At 31.5% G+C, this 17929-nt stretch overlaps 1 protein-coding gene across 3 annotated transcripts in view; it reads right to left on the reverse strand.

Moving 5' to 3' along the window:
* LOC118205388 (annexin-B12-like) overlaps positions 1-17929 on the reverse strand; it is a 51435-nt gene that overhangs the window by 21464 nt on the left and 12042 nt on the right. For all 3 annotated transcript variants that reach the window (XM_085817457.1, XM_085817459.1, XM_085817458.1), the window contains exons 4-7: positions 7393-7440; positions 6127-6217; positions 5597-5691; positions 3543-3747 (exon numbers count right to left, since the gene is read on the reverse strand). In XM_085817457.1, coding sequence (XP_085673583.1) covers positions 3543-3747; positions 5597-5691; positions 6127-6217; positions 7393-7440 — 439 coding nt within the window. The remainder of the gene's footprint in view (positions 1-3542; positions 3748-5596; positions 5692-6126; positions 6218-7392; positions 7441-17929) is intronic.

Raw genomic sequence — 17929 nt, forward strand, 5'->3', positions numbered from 1 at the left:
CTGCAAAATGAACAATTTTTAAAAAGTGGTAATTATTACTTCACAAAAAATTACAAATGCAAGTCCAAAATAATTTTGCTTAGGAAATATATATTACTTTGAAGGAAGTACATATATAATTTGAAAGAAATACATAAATAATTTTATAATATGGAAAGACACATTTTATAACATTTGCTGGATCAGCTAGAACTCAATAAATCAAAATAATAATAATCTAAAAAATTCAAAAAATCAAACAGGATTCTGATACATTAAATTAAGAGAAAAAAATAGCCAAAAGAACTAAAAAATAAAACATTGTATTAGTTATTTTTTAATTCGCTTCTCTTACACATTGACATATTGAGTTCGTGTTTTATTTTTCAATTTTTTAGATAATTTTTTCTCTCACATTTTGATATAATAGGGTTCTAGCTGATAGATAGTTGAAGGAAAATTATAAAGCATTTGGTCTTATTATTATTACCCCTAGTAACACTACTGTAACATTTAGGATGTTGTTTAATTTATGGATTTGTTCAAGCTTATTTCATATCATTTTAACACATACATGGCATGCTTCCAAAAGTTCTATGATTTGAGCTCTAGTTCAACTCCTAGAACTTACAAAGCAACATTCTTGGCTAGAAACAAGTCTTGGCATGTTTATGCAGCTATCCTGTGCAATTTTTTTTTTTTTTTTTTTTTTAATTTGATTCATCTGCTTGACCAATGCAAGTGTATTTTTGTAATACCATTTTTGCAACCATGAAAGATTCAAAGAGCAGTCATTTTCTTTCTGTGGAAAGAGGGTGTGAATACTTTCAAAACTGTTCAATGTTTGTAAGGAGTATTGTGTTTCTATAACTGAAAACATTTTATGCGATGTTCGATTTGAGAGTTAAACCATACTATAAATAAGCAGATTGAGGAGATATTGAAAAAGTTATTTCAGGACAGCTTTAAAAAATTAAGATTTTTGTGGGTATTTTTGTATATTCAATTAAATGAAGATCATGTTCAAAAACTGCATTATAATATTTACAAAACTTTTAAAAAATTATACATAAACTCCTAGAACTTTGGAAATAGCCTACTTATAGCCGACATATAAATTTTAGAAATTGTTAAAATGCAGTTCAATGTATTCAACATGTATAAACTAAATTTTATAGTCATAACATACAACAGACTTCTGAACTGCAATTTAAAAAAAAAAAAAAAAAAAAAATCCTTCAAGAAATATACATATATTTTTATGTTAAAGTTAACTAGTTCATAACTAATATTGTTATATAGTAACCCTCTGAATAACATGGCCATTTTCATGCCATCACAAGGTGTGCTTTGCTTTTATGACATAATTTGCATTGCTCTTCAAAATGTCCAAAATATCAAACAGGTTATAATATATATATATATAGAGAGAGAGAGAGATAAATAATTATTACATAATGCACAGTAATAATGTTATGGAAACACAGAACAGTATAAGAGACTAAATAAGAGCTTTCTGGGGGTCATTAGTAATAAAGGATAATTATTCCTGATAGAATGCTTCAATTTTCGGTACTTTTCCGTTTTGCTGGCACAAACGATAAAGTCACCAGTAATGGTACAATCAATGCCAAACGAAATATCCTCACTGGTAACCTTTAACTTTTAGATTTTCAAAACAAGTTGCAGCCATTTCTTATCAGATTGATTGTTTCTTTAATACTGGCATACAATTACATAGAACTTTTACCGAATAGTTCAATTTTATGCCCTGAGGCCATTCGTGCATGGTAATCAAGTCAATTAGGATGAAATCACACTGCTCACCCGATGGCGAAAATATAGAAAAGGCAAAATCAAGGGTTGAATTCGTCAATTCATATGAGAATGCACTAGAGAAGTAAAGCACTGCGGATTTATGTAATTTCAGAGTAAGCTATTCGTATGAATTGAAATAATACTAGCATTTAAACTTGTATTTTAAATTAAGATTTAACTTGAAATTAATGTAGATAATTACTGAGAGAATTAGATTATTGTAGCATAGTTTACATGAGATGAGATCACTTGGGGTCATGTGTAATGAACCAGCGAATCAGGATGTAGTATGATGAAATCAAAGTAAATTCTAAATTAATGTCTTTTCACAAATTTGTCTTTATTTATTCGCTTTTTTAGAAAATTTTAAACGACATTAAAATTTGTATACCTTCAAAATAAAATATTCTTAGATCTCTTGTCGACATTTTTTATGTGTATACAGTCTAAAGTCGTTAATTCGGACACCCATAATTTGGAATGATCTATAATCCGGACCTCAAAGCTACAAACTTTCTGCGCACGACGCATGCACGTAAGCGGTTACGCATGCGCGTAAGACCTTTACGGCTTTGCATATGCATGCGCATAATACGTTTACGCATGCGCATTTAATGTATAACGGATGGTATAAGCTAAAATTTTCTAATTATCTATTTCAGTTAATGTTGCAGATTGCATTGTTCCTTAATCTTCGAATTGAATCCAGCTTATTATTTTTTGCAGACTGTTAGAGTAATTTTATAAAAGTAAGCTTGAACTTTCGATTACATCAAATAGAATTTCCGATGCTGGAGCTCCCAAAAGATCTACAAAGCAAAAGTATGTTTCGATGTCCATCAAACAAAAAGTGGAATTGCTGCAAAAAATAGATAAAGGCATATCTTTTGTTTCTCTAACTATTCCGAAACCTGTTTATCAATTTCACGATGCTCTGCGGCGAGGAGGGGGGAAACGCCGCAGCACGCAATGAATTGTCAGCACTATCCTTATCTTCAGGGCAGATGTTTTTATTTTATTTGGCTTATAATTCCTTACGAAATGTAGTATTTCATCTCAATGTAATCCATCTTTGATATGATTTAAATCAAATTCCTCGTCATTATAATTTGCTTCCGATAGTGAAGAAAGTGATACAGAGGAAAACGAAAAAATTTCAATTGACAAATTAGTCAGTATTCTCGACACAGCAATTATAGGACTTGAACAGCGGAACTTTGTAACTGAACAAGAAATTACATCTGTTTATAGAATTAAAGAGAAAGTATTATCACATAAAATGAAGCAACTTAAACAACTTACATTGAAAGAAATGTTTAATAAAGTACACAAATAAATATTAAGCTTTTTTTTTTGGTAAATTTTGATACCCTTTAGATCATAATTGTTCTTTATTTCATAAATTATGGTTTCATATTTTTAATTTTATAATTTCTGCATACCATCTTATCAGATTTAAACTGATGATCTATAATTCGGAAAAATCGATAATCCAGAATCGCCAAAGTCCCGACGAGTCCGGATTAACGACTTCTGACTGTACTAAGTGTTTTTGCCAATAAAGTCTGCTTGGCAAGATTTGCCCTGGCAAAACGGAAAAGTAACAAATTTTCAATCAAAGCAAAAGGAGAGGGCAAAAAATAACAAACTTCGTATGTATTTGCTTATTTATATAAAAAAGATTATTAAATATGGTAATAAAATCTTTAAAGACAAACTGTGGTATTTTAAATTATGTAACTTACATCTTTTATAAGCTTCATTAACAGCCCAAATTTCTTGGTTTGTTCGAGTACATAAAATCTCAATAAGCACATCTTCATCTGTACCTATTCCAGACATGGCTCTATGAAGTTCAGAAGCTAAATAATCATTTAATGGAGTCATCAAACTGACTATAACATCTTCAAAATTTCCAGTTAGTTCACTTTTTAAATCAGCAATCAAATCCTAAAAACGAATTTCATGAAGATAACTGTAAAATTAGTACAGCTTTTACATTCACAATTATGCTAATAAAATAAATAATGTTTATGCTAAAAAATATAAAAAGTTAATGCTGTCAAATTTATTGTCAAAATTATTAAAATAAAGTATGTAAACAGTTTACAGAACTTATGTATTTTCACATCGGCCATGAAAGTTCATATAGATCCTGCTAAACTTACACCAATTATTCAACCAGAACATTTATGGAACAGATGGCTCTTTATTTAGTTAGATAATCACATATCACTCTTTAATTAGGTACATGATCAACAGATACAAATTATACATACAGCATATAAAAAATTTAATATAAGCTCAAGTTTTGACATTATCTGATAACTAAATTCATTAAAATGTAAGCTCAAACTTTGTGATTATCTAACAAAGAAATTCACTAAAATATGCACTAGTTATTCCAGCACCTCAAGACTTTTAAAGTACCAAAAAATAGTCTATTCAACATCAAATAAATTTCCTTATGCATGAATCTAGGTCATATTAAACAGTTCCAAATTTTTCTTTTTTGTTGTTGTTGTTTGTTTGCTTTGTTTTGCTGAGCCCAAGAGTTTTTTAATGTTTTGAGTATGCACACCAATACCGGAAAAACAAAATTATATTGGTGATTAATCGTTTAAGTGCAGTGAAGTGCTATCACACTTCTCTCGTGTTGTGACAAAAATGTGGCAAAGTGCATTATGACGCTTGTCTTGCATTATATTAAAAATGTGTGCAAGCACAATCACACAGCAGTTTATTACTAGAATTTTCACATTAATTGAGAGCAGTTATATTCATATCATTCAACTGTGATTTTTAATAAGCTAAGAATTAATCTTTTCAGTATAAAGCACTACTACAGTGGGCCACCCTTTAAAATGAATGATCATTTTCATATGTTATATTTCATATTTCGTCTTTACAGCATCTTGTAACACAGTTAACAGTATATACATACAGAATATCCTTTTTTTGTTATGCCAGTGTCAGGTATGAATTGATGCTTTACTGTTGTATCGTTTACACGTAATTCCCGTGGAAATCTGCCATACCAAGGAACAGCTCCATGCAAAATTCAGCCGCACCTAAGAAGTTAAGAACTTTTGAATATTTTTTCAGATAAGTGTTATATTGATAATAACCAAAAAGCAACATGTCAAATTCTGATTTATCTGACAGTGACTATGATACAAGCACTGATGATACAGTGTATTTCAACAGTGATAATGAAAGTGGCATCATCATCCCTTTCAAAAGATTACAATTTATTAGTGAAAGCAGCGATAATGTTGAAATAACTGCAAGTACTCTCGATAGTGATAATATCAATGAATTTTTACTAGTAAACTTAATATTTTCAAATAAATCACATAATTATAAAACAAATAACTATGCATTTTATTCCACACTTTTAGCATATATACAAGAAAATTCTTCAGCACTCAAATGGTTAATTCTAAAGTGCTCAAATCCTGCAGCCCATATTTCACTAGTTCCATAGATCTTCCAAGCATATGCAACAACTGCACATCAAAACCCAAGTGGGAGTAATACTTCAGTGCTGGATTATCCAAAAAATACGCTGAAGTTATAGAAAAACCAGTGCAAAGATACTATGAGTATATGGTGATATCGTGCTTATTTCATTTCTGGTGGCAAACTGTATTGCTTGAGTATAGCCCATGTTTGTCAAAATGGCGATTTCAAATTATGCAAGTAGCATTATTTTTTCATTACTCCTAAATATACTTAAATTAATATGCTAATTTTCCAATTTTATACAATTTCTAAACTATAAATATATAATACATACTTTGCCATATAGTTGCTTAAATGCTACACTAATATAAACTCTTTGAGAATTAGAACGATTTGCCAAAACTTTTATGATTGCTTTTTCATCAGTTCCTAAAAAAAAAATCAAAATGTTAAAAATTTTCGGGCCTTTAATAAATTGATAGAACAAATATTTGAATTAGGATAATAGCAAACAGAGAGCTTAATAATTAGAAATCTAAAAATTTAATATATTCTAATAATAAATTGAAAATAGCCATAAATCATTGAAAAGTATATTATACCCTCATAATGCTTTAAAATATAAATAAATATTATTCTAGTATGTTTTCAAAAATTAATATATATTTCAAATATATTTGGCCATTATTTAAAAACATGCACTGTTGAAGAAGGAGAGATGACACATAATTAATTATTAAATCATAAAAAATACATCTGTCTTTTAAATTTCTAAGTCAATATAAAATAGACCTCCTTCAGATGTCATAAAAGTGTATTTTTTATGCATAACAGAATTATTACTTATTAAAAATATGATCATACCAAATCCCTTCATAGCTTTTCTAAGAGCCTCAGCATCCTGTTTAGGATCAAAGTTTGGATAGGGTTTTACAGTGCCTTCTCCTGCAATATACTACAGACAGAAAATATATATATTACATATAAAAGAATATTTATTCAAAATATTCACAAAACAAAAATCAAATCTTTACTATACTTGTTTGAAAATAGCAAGAGAACTAACTTTTTGACAAATATGAAGCTTACAAAAAATCAAAAGGTTTTATTTCCATAAATAAATTTTGGAGGAAAGATAATTGTACATATTTCAGCTCTTTTAAAATTGTATATTTTCTACCATTTCTAATTTTATCAGATATATAAATACATAATTTTCCCAATATCTGCTGCATTCAAAAGTATTTGTCCATATCTTAATTTTAAAAATTAATATTTTGACTTCCAAAATGCAAATGATATCAATGGCAAAAATTATGATTTCCGAAAAAGGGTCTTATGAATCAGAACTGTTTATAAACAACAAAATCGAAACGTTCTAATTAAGTCTTCTCTTCCATTAGACAACATCTGAATTATACTAATATTATAGGACATTTCATTCTCGCTCATAAATTATTAAAGTTGTTTTTAAAAGATTCTTATTCATCTACCTTCCACCCAGAATAAATTAAAAAATTTTACAGTCAGGAAATTTTGTAAAAATATACAGTCAAACTTCTGTTAATAAGCAATTCCTGTATCTACGAACCCTTACTGCAGAAGACAAGTGAACTTTCACTTAGTAGATATTCCCTAATAATACAAAAAACCTTTGGTTCTGCGAATATCCATTAAAGGGAGATTTACTGTATTTTAAAAACACTTTCATGCGATAATGTTACATACAAGTTTACTGTTTTTCCTGATAACTGAAATTCGATACGTAGCATTAATGCCCCGTGCTAGGCTTTTTATCACCTGTAATCTTTGTGCTAGGCAATCTTTGCAAGTCCTAAATTCTACTGGCGGGTGCTTTCATAAATTCTAAAAATTTAGCCGCCCCTAAATTCTTCTGGCCATTGCATACCTAAATTCTAAAAATTTTTCCATCATTAAATTATTTTGCTCGATGCTTCATTTAATTCTAAAATATTTGCAGCCCCTGAATTCTGCCGCTCTGTGCAGTCACACAGGCTCTGGCACCAGTCCTGCATAGCATTAATAATGGTTATCTTGCAAATTGAAAATCTGCAAGCAATAAATCAATAAACCATACAAATAAAGAAATTCCAGTATGGTTCAACTTACATGGGCCATATTCTGTGTATGATTTTGCTGAAATCCTCTTGGACCCTCCTGCAAAAGATTAAAATATGAAAGATTGAAAAGTAAGGTATATTTCAATGTACAGTTTTATATTAATACAATATGACAAAAAATGATTGTAAATAACACATTTAATTTATACACAACTAATTTATAACTGATACATTTTAAAATTCGTTATTAATACATTTCATCTGGGATGAAACACACAAACTCTATCTTAAAACAACTAAAATACATAATATAGAAACTAAAAATTCAAAATTTTCAAAAACTATTGCTTTGACAATGTAAGCGGATTAAGCTGCCTAACGGAGAACACTATTTTGCATTACAAGAAAAAGAGAGCAAGATTTTTCCAAAAAAGTGAAAAATTCATTCAGCCAAAATATTACAGCATTCAATTACCGCAAATTTCAACAGCCTACATACAACTTAAAATAAGTACGAAATATATATATAAAGACGGGAGCGTTAAAAGGATACGTACACACACACACACAAAAAAAAAAAAAAAAAAAAAAAAAAAATTACTAAGCAAATATACGAGCTGAAATTTGTTCCGTTCAAAATGATTTCTATTACTAAGCAATTCAAAATGATTACGAACATTACAAGGAAAGAATTACAAAAGCATTTGGGAGAAAACAAACTTTTTTTTTTTTTTTGCTCAAGGTTGCGTACCGCAAAACGTATTTAACCCGTTTAGTAAATCACAGACAATAACGCTAATATGTATAAAGTAAAAACAATTGATTACAGTATAGAAAATGATTCTTAGTTTAATTATGTGCAGAAAGTTAAAAGAAATTTACGCTTACAGACGTTTGGTCTTCGTTTGCTGCGCTAGAATGAAATACACGAAAGCGGTTTCGCCCAAACAGCTTGACAGGGAGATATTTTCCCTCTTTAGTAGAGAAACATCCCTTTCACTTATTCCCCTTCACTTATCCTTTTAAAGCCTAACGCATGAATGAGCCCAAAGTTTGTTATTTTTAATGAGCTGCAAGTAAATAGGTATTTATTTAGCGAAATTCGAAATATTGGCCTTGCCTTGAATGACTGTAGAAAACCGATATTCCGTCTTAGGTTAATTCCCGATGAAATTAACATCATCGAGTTTTCGCAGTCATAATACCCATAATATTACATAGACCCAATTTCTCTTCGAAAGTTCTGCTTCCCAAACAAAGAGGTTTCTAACCTCCATGTTCCCAAACCAAACATCCCACATGTGCTTTGCTAGGTGTACCTAAACATAACTTTACCTAGCTTAGTCTTATCTTCATGTATAGCTTTTAGAGACAAATTCTATTCTTACTGCCCTCTTAACGTTTAGATATTGCTCAAGACTCATCCATAAACACAGGGGCCCATATTTTGACAAATTTATTGTCTTTTACAGAGTAAATGTATGTAAGGGTCCTAGATTATTACAAAAGATTCTGTAATTATAGGCCCTGGGGATTGGGGGAAAGTCCCTAAAACTAACTAACCGCAGGAATCGAATCCTTGGAATCACTAATGAACGCCAAAAGATTAATTAATTATATTAATAAAGTCAAGTCGATCACGTCAAAATATATCAGTTTAGATATATATTATTCAGTATATAATATGAATTAAATTCATATCATAATGCCAAAATGCGTTTTCGCTTATTTATATTTCTTGTACATAAACTTAGGAATTATATAGATTTTAAACGTCAATGTTTTTAAACATAGTTTATACAATATAGGTCTGTTTTACAAATCAAATAGAAATCTGTTTTATCAAATTCAAAATTTTTTTTTTTTTCACGCCTCGAATTTATGGAAGTATATCTATTCTTATTATAATAAAATAAAACACAAAGCTTTGCTAAATAATTCGATGTAATAGCGTTTGAAATATAAATTATTTATTATTTCATTCATTCTGTATTTATGTGTAAACTTTATTATAAAAGGATCACTTAGATTAAAAGTTAACTAACCATTTTATAATAGTGTTGCGTGTGTACAGGTTCGTATAATAGATTGAATGCACAAGTCCGATAAAAAGGTAATAAAATTTATTCTTATCACAAGAAATATAACAAAACGCTGGAATTTTCCTCCGAGATATTCGTACAAGTGTTCACAATACCAGGCAGTAACAATCAGTAGAACGCAAATACGTTAAATAGAACGCAATACAACCAGTAGGGATACTTTAAACTACTAAAAACGTTAAAATACAGCGCAGTTCAAAGAAAAAGCTAATTCAGATATCTCACTTCTCGCGGAATTAAACAAATGGCATTAACAGTAACTAAGCATAAGCAACTGAGCTGAGATGTCTTCTGTGTGTGTGTGGGTTTTTTTTTTTTTTTTTTTTTTTTTTAAGCTTTTAATCTGTCACGACAGAGTTGTAGGAATTTCTTTGCTTCTCTGGAAACCAACAAGAGGATGGAATTACGGTTACAGCTAACACAGTAGTCAATTACATTTATTCAATTTCAATACAAACAAAACAGATATCCATTTATTCAATGTTAAATGCACATGCTCTTATATTTTTACTTTTTTGTGGTAGCTTTCTCTTAAAATTTATCATGTGCTGCATTGCACGTGGAAATAAAACAATTTTAATTATCATTCTACTAACATTAGCTATCTAAATACAAAATTCGTAACAATAGAAAGCAAACTTTGGACACCATTGTCGTAAAAGTCCTATTTAAAAAGAGCACAAAATCAATTCAAAATCTTAGAATCAGAATCCACGCACACAAGTGTTCCTCCAGAAAGAGAAACTCGGGGAACTTTCGAAACGATTTTCATTAATTAAAACGCAAGTCAGGACTATAACGGATCCGGTAAAATCGTTCCAGGAAATCATACGTCAGTTCAGCAGTGTGAGCAGTGTTCCTTAATCCAATAGGGACACTCGTGTCAGGTGGGCTGAATGGAGCCTCCAATTTTTACCTGTGACATATTGCTTTTGTTGAGCATAAACATTTTAAGTCTTTCGCGGTTTTTCACAAGTTGTTCATTTTTTAGCATACAAGAGTTTCCTTGCGGGCGACAATTTCTCTTGTGCAGCTTTCCTATTTTAAAACAGCGCTTCTTATTTTTCAGCCATTCAACATTAAAAACCGGAAATCCAGAACAAACTGGAAGAAAGGAATGGGATTTTGCCGACGACAAAATATCCGAATTTAAAATCATGCAACAATGAAACTAAAAGTTCAGTTCGCACTGAATGTTCTGAAATTGCGCAGAAAAAGAAAAACAAAAACAAGACAAAAACTAAATAAATAACTAAAAAATTAAAATAACTGAATAATTTAAATGAAATGAAATGTAGAGAAATAAAGAGAAATCTAAATAAACTATTAAATTAAATTTAAACAGTCAAATAAAAAAAATTACCGGAGCTCGTCTTATTTGGGGCTTCGGCTAAGCAACTCGGCCGATCTCCGTCTGAATATAAGTTCTGAGTATACGTATAATGCTCTATTTCAAGGGATGGCAGATACAAAAACCATACCCTTTTTACAGCATACCAGTAAAAAAAAGATAAAACGTTTAAAGCATCACTAAAGAGAATATTGACAATTCTGGAAACAGTATGAAGATATGGAAGGCAATTTTAATGGAAAAGTGTAGCTTTAAAAATAAAAAGAGAAGAGTTCAAGAATTTTTGATCGCCATTGCCTGTCGATATAATTCTAACCGCTAAGCATAAATTTTCCCTGAACGCGATCCGATAACAACGTGAGAATAAACATAAGACTCCTCGGTACAAGTAACAGCAGGGGTTCCCCTGTTTGGTTACATCATTCAAAAAATCTACAACAGCTCTGCAGTAGGAAGTTACTAGCGTGGAACATGCACGACCAGTGTATAACTTTTAGCACTATAAATTTATTGCACATCCTGGAGAATAAGCCTTTGACATATGATTGGGGGCCTTTTCTTTCCTTAAAAGTCTCAAACTCTGTACAAAGTTTGAGTGTGAGGGGGAAAGACAGGCCCGCATTCAGAAGTTAGAATCGATTTTTAAGGCATGCTTACTAAGTGCCGAAGCCCTTTTATTTAGGGCTCCGGCGCACTTCGTCTGAAATTATAATTTACCCAAAAACGGAAAAGCCGGTCTCCGGTGCAATTTAAGCTCTGCCGTAACGTTGAGAAATACAGCAACTCAAACCACTCAGTCCCATAGCACTGCATATATCCGACAGCAATTGCGACCATAAGCACATACAAGCGCTTTTCAAGCAGGTATAATCAAACAGGAGAGATGAAAATGGTACCTCCAGCCTTATATAAACTCTTAGGTTACAGATCCTCCATTAGATGTGAGACTTTCTATGCTTATACTTTTCCCAAATAATAAAACTACTTATTCAAATCGCAATGTTAAAGGTCTACGTCATTATCCTTATAAATTTACCAAGGGTGTCTAAAATTGTTGATGCCCTTAAGAACCTTAAGAGATCCTTAAGGTAAATCCCTTAAGAGAATCACTTAATTTCTGGTACCCATTAAACAATATGATAAATTATTTTTCTTCTTTTAGTTCAGTAAGTTGGCTATGAGTTTAAAAAAAAAAGTTATTTAAAAAAAAAAAATTAATTAGCTTCATTCCAAGTCTCAGCACAGACATCGAAAACATCAAAAATTGTGAGTTTCTTAAAAATGTCATGGGTTTCTTTTTCTTCTTTGTTGCACGAATATACGATACTAATCCGCACAAGGGTAATTAAGATTTCAGATTTTTAAATTTAACTAGTATTTTACAAAAATGAAAATTTATTGTAATCTGCCAGTCGTTTAGTCAAATTTTGCAAAAACATTGAGGCTGTATTTCTTTCTCCTTTTCCTTTCGTTCTTTCGAAAAATCTTCACAAAACGAAACAAAACTTCCAGTAAAAGCTTATGGTTGAGACCGAAGGGAAAACCAAAATCTTTTTTCCCTATGTTTAATGCAGTCGTATGATGAGGGGCAGAGAGAGAGCGTAACCTTGTTTTTTTTCTTCCGTGTTTGTAGGAAACCAGATTGCGTTATTTTAACCGCTCGTATTCCGTCCACGCCTGTTGTATATCTTTCATTACACAAGCATAACTAATTTCCTCTGATAACAGAAAGGAATATTTCTGACGAGTATAAAAAGATGGTGCGCTAAGTATTTTTAAGCACGGATGTAAATGCTTAAATATTAAGCAAAAAGTTCGAATAAATACGTATTTATTATCAATAATGGCAATAATAATCCTCAAGTGAAATATAGTTTGCAGTAATTACAAGAAAAAATGTTAATAGTTTATGCTTTCCCCCCATGACAATTAATGGATCCACATTTTCAGTTATAACGTCAGATATGAAGCATACCCAAATTAAATTTCGTATTTGGAAAATAGGAAAATATTATAATACTGAAATATAAAATAAATAAAATAATGAAAATATTTCAGAAAAACAGAATTGTTTTTAGGTTTATTGAATTCTATGCGAAAATTTAGGGAGAAGATAACCTATAAGGACATTTTAAACAATTCAAGAAATTCAAAATTCCGATATTACTTCTTTGATCATCTTTTATGTACACTGCGCCAAAAAAAAAAAAAAAAAAAAAAAAAAAAAGAGGGGAACAGTTTTGTATCTCCCCTTGTACTGGGCCGATTGACAAAATTCAAATTGCGTTTTTCATGTCTCGAAACCGCGACTTAAGATATATATTAGATTTATATATAGCATCATTCTAACATAAGTATTTTGATACAAACTCGATAATTGGAGGGCTGTCCTCTTTAATGAATGAGCTCAGGTTTAGCCTCCAAAGTGGTAGTAGGTGTTATTTGATTTGAAGAGAACCTGAAATTCATTATCATCCATCAAATATCCGTAAAAGAGATGCATGCGGAGGAGGCAGTGTCTGTGTTTGGAGTGGTAACTCTTTGTATGGACGCACAGACTCTCGTGTCTTTCCACGTACAATCGTGAATGCTCAGGCCTATAGCGATGACATCCTTAATGCTTATATGCGCCCTAATTGCTGGAGCAATATATGATGATTTTCTGCTACAGGATGACAATAGTAGACCGACCGCACAAGGCTCTCACCGTGGATAGTTATCTTCAGCAACAAACAATTCAGTACATAGAGTGGCCAGTTTGATCATCGGGCCTGAATCCTATCCAGCATGTTTGTGATGCTTTAAGAAGATGTATAGCTGTTCTCAATCTTCCTATTCAGACCCTTGCCATGCTTTCAACTGCTTTGCAAAAGCAATGGCTCTCACTTTCTATGGAACTGATAGACTGTATAATTGACAGCATCACACATCACTGTACGTGCTGTATTGCTTCTAGGGAAATTAACCCCTTCGAGCCGGGTAGCGAAAACGCGCGCTTATCGCTGAGGCCCGCAGTGTCTTACGCGAGCTTCTCTCCAGGGCCGGGGGCTTTTTTGCTACTAAGCCTAAATCCATGAAATTTCCGAAGTATCAACGCATTGTTTAATAATGCTCTATAGAGTATTTAAACGGCTTATGCTTTATAAATATTTATATATATATACTTTAATTACCTTATTTCTTGTTTAAATGCATATTTTACACATTTTATTTTAATTACTCACCATTTTATGAATTTTAACATTATTCATCTGAAAACTAAATATATTACTTAAAATTCTCTTTTCGTATGAAAAATTTGAAAACAGGGATCTACACACAGTCCTACGTTACATTCCTTGCACTCGTAATAACTCATTTGCCGTTTTGGAGGATTTTTCTGGGAATGTGAACAAACGAAGCATCGTCGTCTCATTTTCTTATCAGTCTCTTCTGAACAAAGTTTTGGAAAATGTCTTTCAGTTAATCTTTCAGAATCAATATCAGAATATCCGAATTTCAGAATCAATATCTGAAATATTTTGCATCATTTCTGCTATTTCATGCTCTGTTAAACATTTTCGAGGCTTCGACATTGCAACAGTAAAAACAAAGAATTCACGTCTAACAAGATCTAATTATTTTCTAAAAACTGAACTGCAAACCGAAATACCCAACACTTTAGAGCAAATAAAACTTCTCTACTTACAGTAAACAACTACCACCTGCTAACGTCATAAATCACTCCATTCGGAAACATTTATTTCCCCGTTTGTTTATATAATCAAAAACACGTGTATGTGAGTCATGCTTCTCTCATTTTGAGTAGAAGGTCGAATTTACATGTATCTGAAACCATATGGACATACAGTGCCATCTTGTGGCAGAAATTATAGTTTGAAAAACGTTCCAAAGTGCTGGCACAAATATGTGACAGTCGGTAGAGAATGAAACAATCCTCTGGCATGCCTGCCTAAGTGCATTCGTTGCTGGCACATATACGTGACAGTCGGTGCGAAGGGGTTAAACTCCATATTGAAGTTAATTTTCCTATACCAAACTCACACATCTGATCTGTTTATTTTATACATATGCTAATTTCTCTAAAATCATAATTCTCTGGTAATTTCTTTTCACGTAATTTTATACCTTACTATGTGTTATATATTATGGTTCAGTTTCATTAAATTCTATAAGTAACTTTTTGAGTAATCGTCATTTTTGTGATTTATCCATAATTAACGGCAACCCGTGTATTTCGCCTAGAAGTAATCAATTAACGAAAATGTTTTAAATTTTATCACATCTTCCAGCTCCTTTTTTTCAACCCTATTCTTAAAATGATATACTGAAGTCTCTCTATGATATGACTGTAAACAATTTTGCTTTAGAGAACATGACTTCATTCATGTTAAAATACTATTATTTATGTACCATCTAAAATACTTTGTCACTTTAAGAAACAGTCATCTTAGGGGAAAGTGGCTGTGTTCGTTTCTAATACAACTTGTATTTGCATAATGCTACCAAAAATCATTTATCAGTAAGACACAGGGTGTCAAATGATCTTTGGAAATTTTTTACTATTATTATGTATTCCTATACGAGTTACTTCATATATATTTTTTGAGAAAAATTGAGAATTCACGGCTGGAAGACTTTTACTGTAGTGACCAGCTGCAAATTAATTCCTTTAGTATTTACATATTAAGTGATTCTTGTGCATCATAGTGATCCCTTTTCGCAAATGTTTGAAAAGTAATATAATTGATGGTCATATTGTAGTGAAGCATGAAAACGACTAAAGTTATGCAGCAGTTCTGCATTTTCTGCAACTGCTATAAGACAAAACTTGCTGAGTGGGTTATTAAGATGTCTCGTGCATATCTATCAAACAAGTTACTTTTATAAATCAAATTTTAGTTCAAGTTTGTACATGAAGATATATTATACAACATAAAATGCTTAGAAATTATATTCAGGTATAATACACAAGGAATGACTTTCGAGAAAGGGTAGATAAAATTAGCCTACACAGCTAGTAAGTCAACTATATACACAATGGCACACCTGGATAAAGAAAGCATAATGATCACGATTTGTGATGTGTGATGGACAGATATGATCAGAGGTGGTTGAGATAAAATATTCATGTTCATTATGTTAAGTTTGCAGCACAGATTGCAATAGTTAAGTGTGATGGTTGAATATATTTGATCTCATTAGATTGGAAGTCCTGGGTACTTCTCAGCTGTTAAAACAAGTGCTGAAATTGCCATTTGATCACTCATCACCTGAGAAATGGTTTCAAATTACCTTGCAGAAGTAAGGTTACATATGAGACATTCATTTAATTGCTTATCATTTCTCCCCACCAGTGACTGCGTGATTAAGCTACTGACAGTTTGACCCATATTTGAGCCCAAGTAAATGGGTGGAATTTTGTGTGTGTATGTGTATGATTTTCCTTGTGAAACATGAAATATGAGTGGTTTCCCTTAGGCAAATTTAATAGTCTTTGTGTGCTTTGCTACATTAAAATAACCTAACCAAACCTGCTCTCCATTCATCATCATCTCTTGCTCTTAAACAAATGCCATGCCTCTGTAATTTGGGAAGCAGAATGGCATTAAGGCATTTTCAATAATGAAACCTGCTTTTAATTTAGTTTCTAAAGTGGTCACATGCACATATACATTCATATATTTAGGATGAATGGGACAATTCAGTTAGACCTGTTAAATGACACATACTTCCGACACATGGTGTTATGGACAGAAGACCTATCAGCTATCTTAGGTATACACTTCTGAAATTTATTGACAAACAAATGAACAGCCAATATGTTATTTCACAACTTGCAACAATTCCCTCTGTATATGTTATAAAAGCAGCACCATATTTGATCAGCACAATGCACATACACCGAAACACCCCACAAAAATATATATGAAATATCACCCTATTACCATAGCCTGCCAAATCTCCAAATTTGCCAGCAACTACAAATGTTCAGGATATCAGTGGACAAGGTCTACAACAACAGTTCCAAACATGGTTGGTACTGAACCCCTGGGGGTCAATGATGATCAAAAGATTGACTACAGATCAACAGTCAAATATGCAGTGGCAAATGATTGGCAGAATCAAGATCCCATCGATTAAAAAAAACTAATAAAACTGATAATTAATTGTTTATTGATAAAAAGCTATAACACATAATAAGGAAGAAATATATAATATATACAGTACAAAGTCTTTAATCTGGACGTTCATAATCCGGAATGATCTATAATCCGGACATCAAAGCTACAAACTTTCTGCGCATGCGTAAATGCATTATGCGTTTACGCATACGCATAATGCTTTACGCATGCACGTTAAATGTGTAACAGACAGTATAAGCTAGGCTAAAATTATCTACTTATCTATTGCAGATTGTATTGTTCCTTAATCTTCTAATTGGATCTGGCTTATTATTTTTTGCAGACTGTTAGAGCAATTTTATAAAAAGTAAGTTTGAACTTTCGATTATGTCAAAAAGAGTTTCCGATTCTGAAGCTGCCAAAGGATCTACAAAGCGAAAGCATGTTTCGATGTACTGCTTCCAATAGTGAAGAAAGTGACAGAGAGGTTATTGAAAACGAAAAAATTTCAATTGACAAGTTAGTCGGTATTCTTGACACAGCAATTACAGGACGTGAACAGTGGAACTGAACAAGAAATTATGTCTGTTTATAGAATTAAAGAGAAAGCATTAGCCCCAAAAAACGAAGCAACTTAAACAACTTACATTGAAAGAAATGTTTAATAAAGTAAACAAATAAATATTAAGCTTTTTTTTAAAAAAAATTTTGATACCCTTTAGATCATAATTGCTCTTTATTTCATAAATTAGGGTTTCATATTTTTAATTTTATAATTTCTATATGCCATCTTACCAGATTTAAATTGATGATCTATAATCCGGAAAAACCCCTAATCCGGAATCGCTGAAGTCCCGACGAGTTCGGATTAAAGACTTTGTACTGTATAAGGGAAAAATATACTTAAATTATTTAACACATTTTAAAAACCAATAATATTTTTTTAATTACAAGAATGTTTTATGTAGTAAGTGAAATATATAATAGTAACACACAAGAAAATGCAGA

This window comes from Stegodyphus dumicola, chromosome 5, assembly GCF_044657685.1.
Source record: "Stegodyphus dumicola isolate Sdum_Otavi_A_Nest chromosome 5, ASM4465768v1".
Lineage (NCBI taxonomy): Eukaryota > Metazoa > Arthropoda > Arachnida > Araneae > Eresidae > Stegodyphus > Stegodyphus dumicola.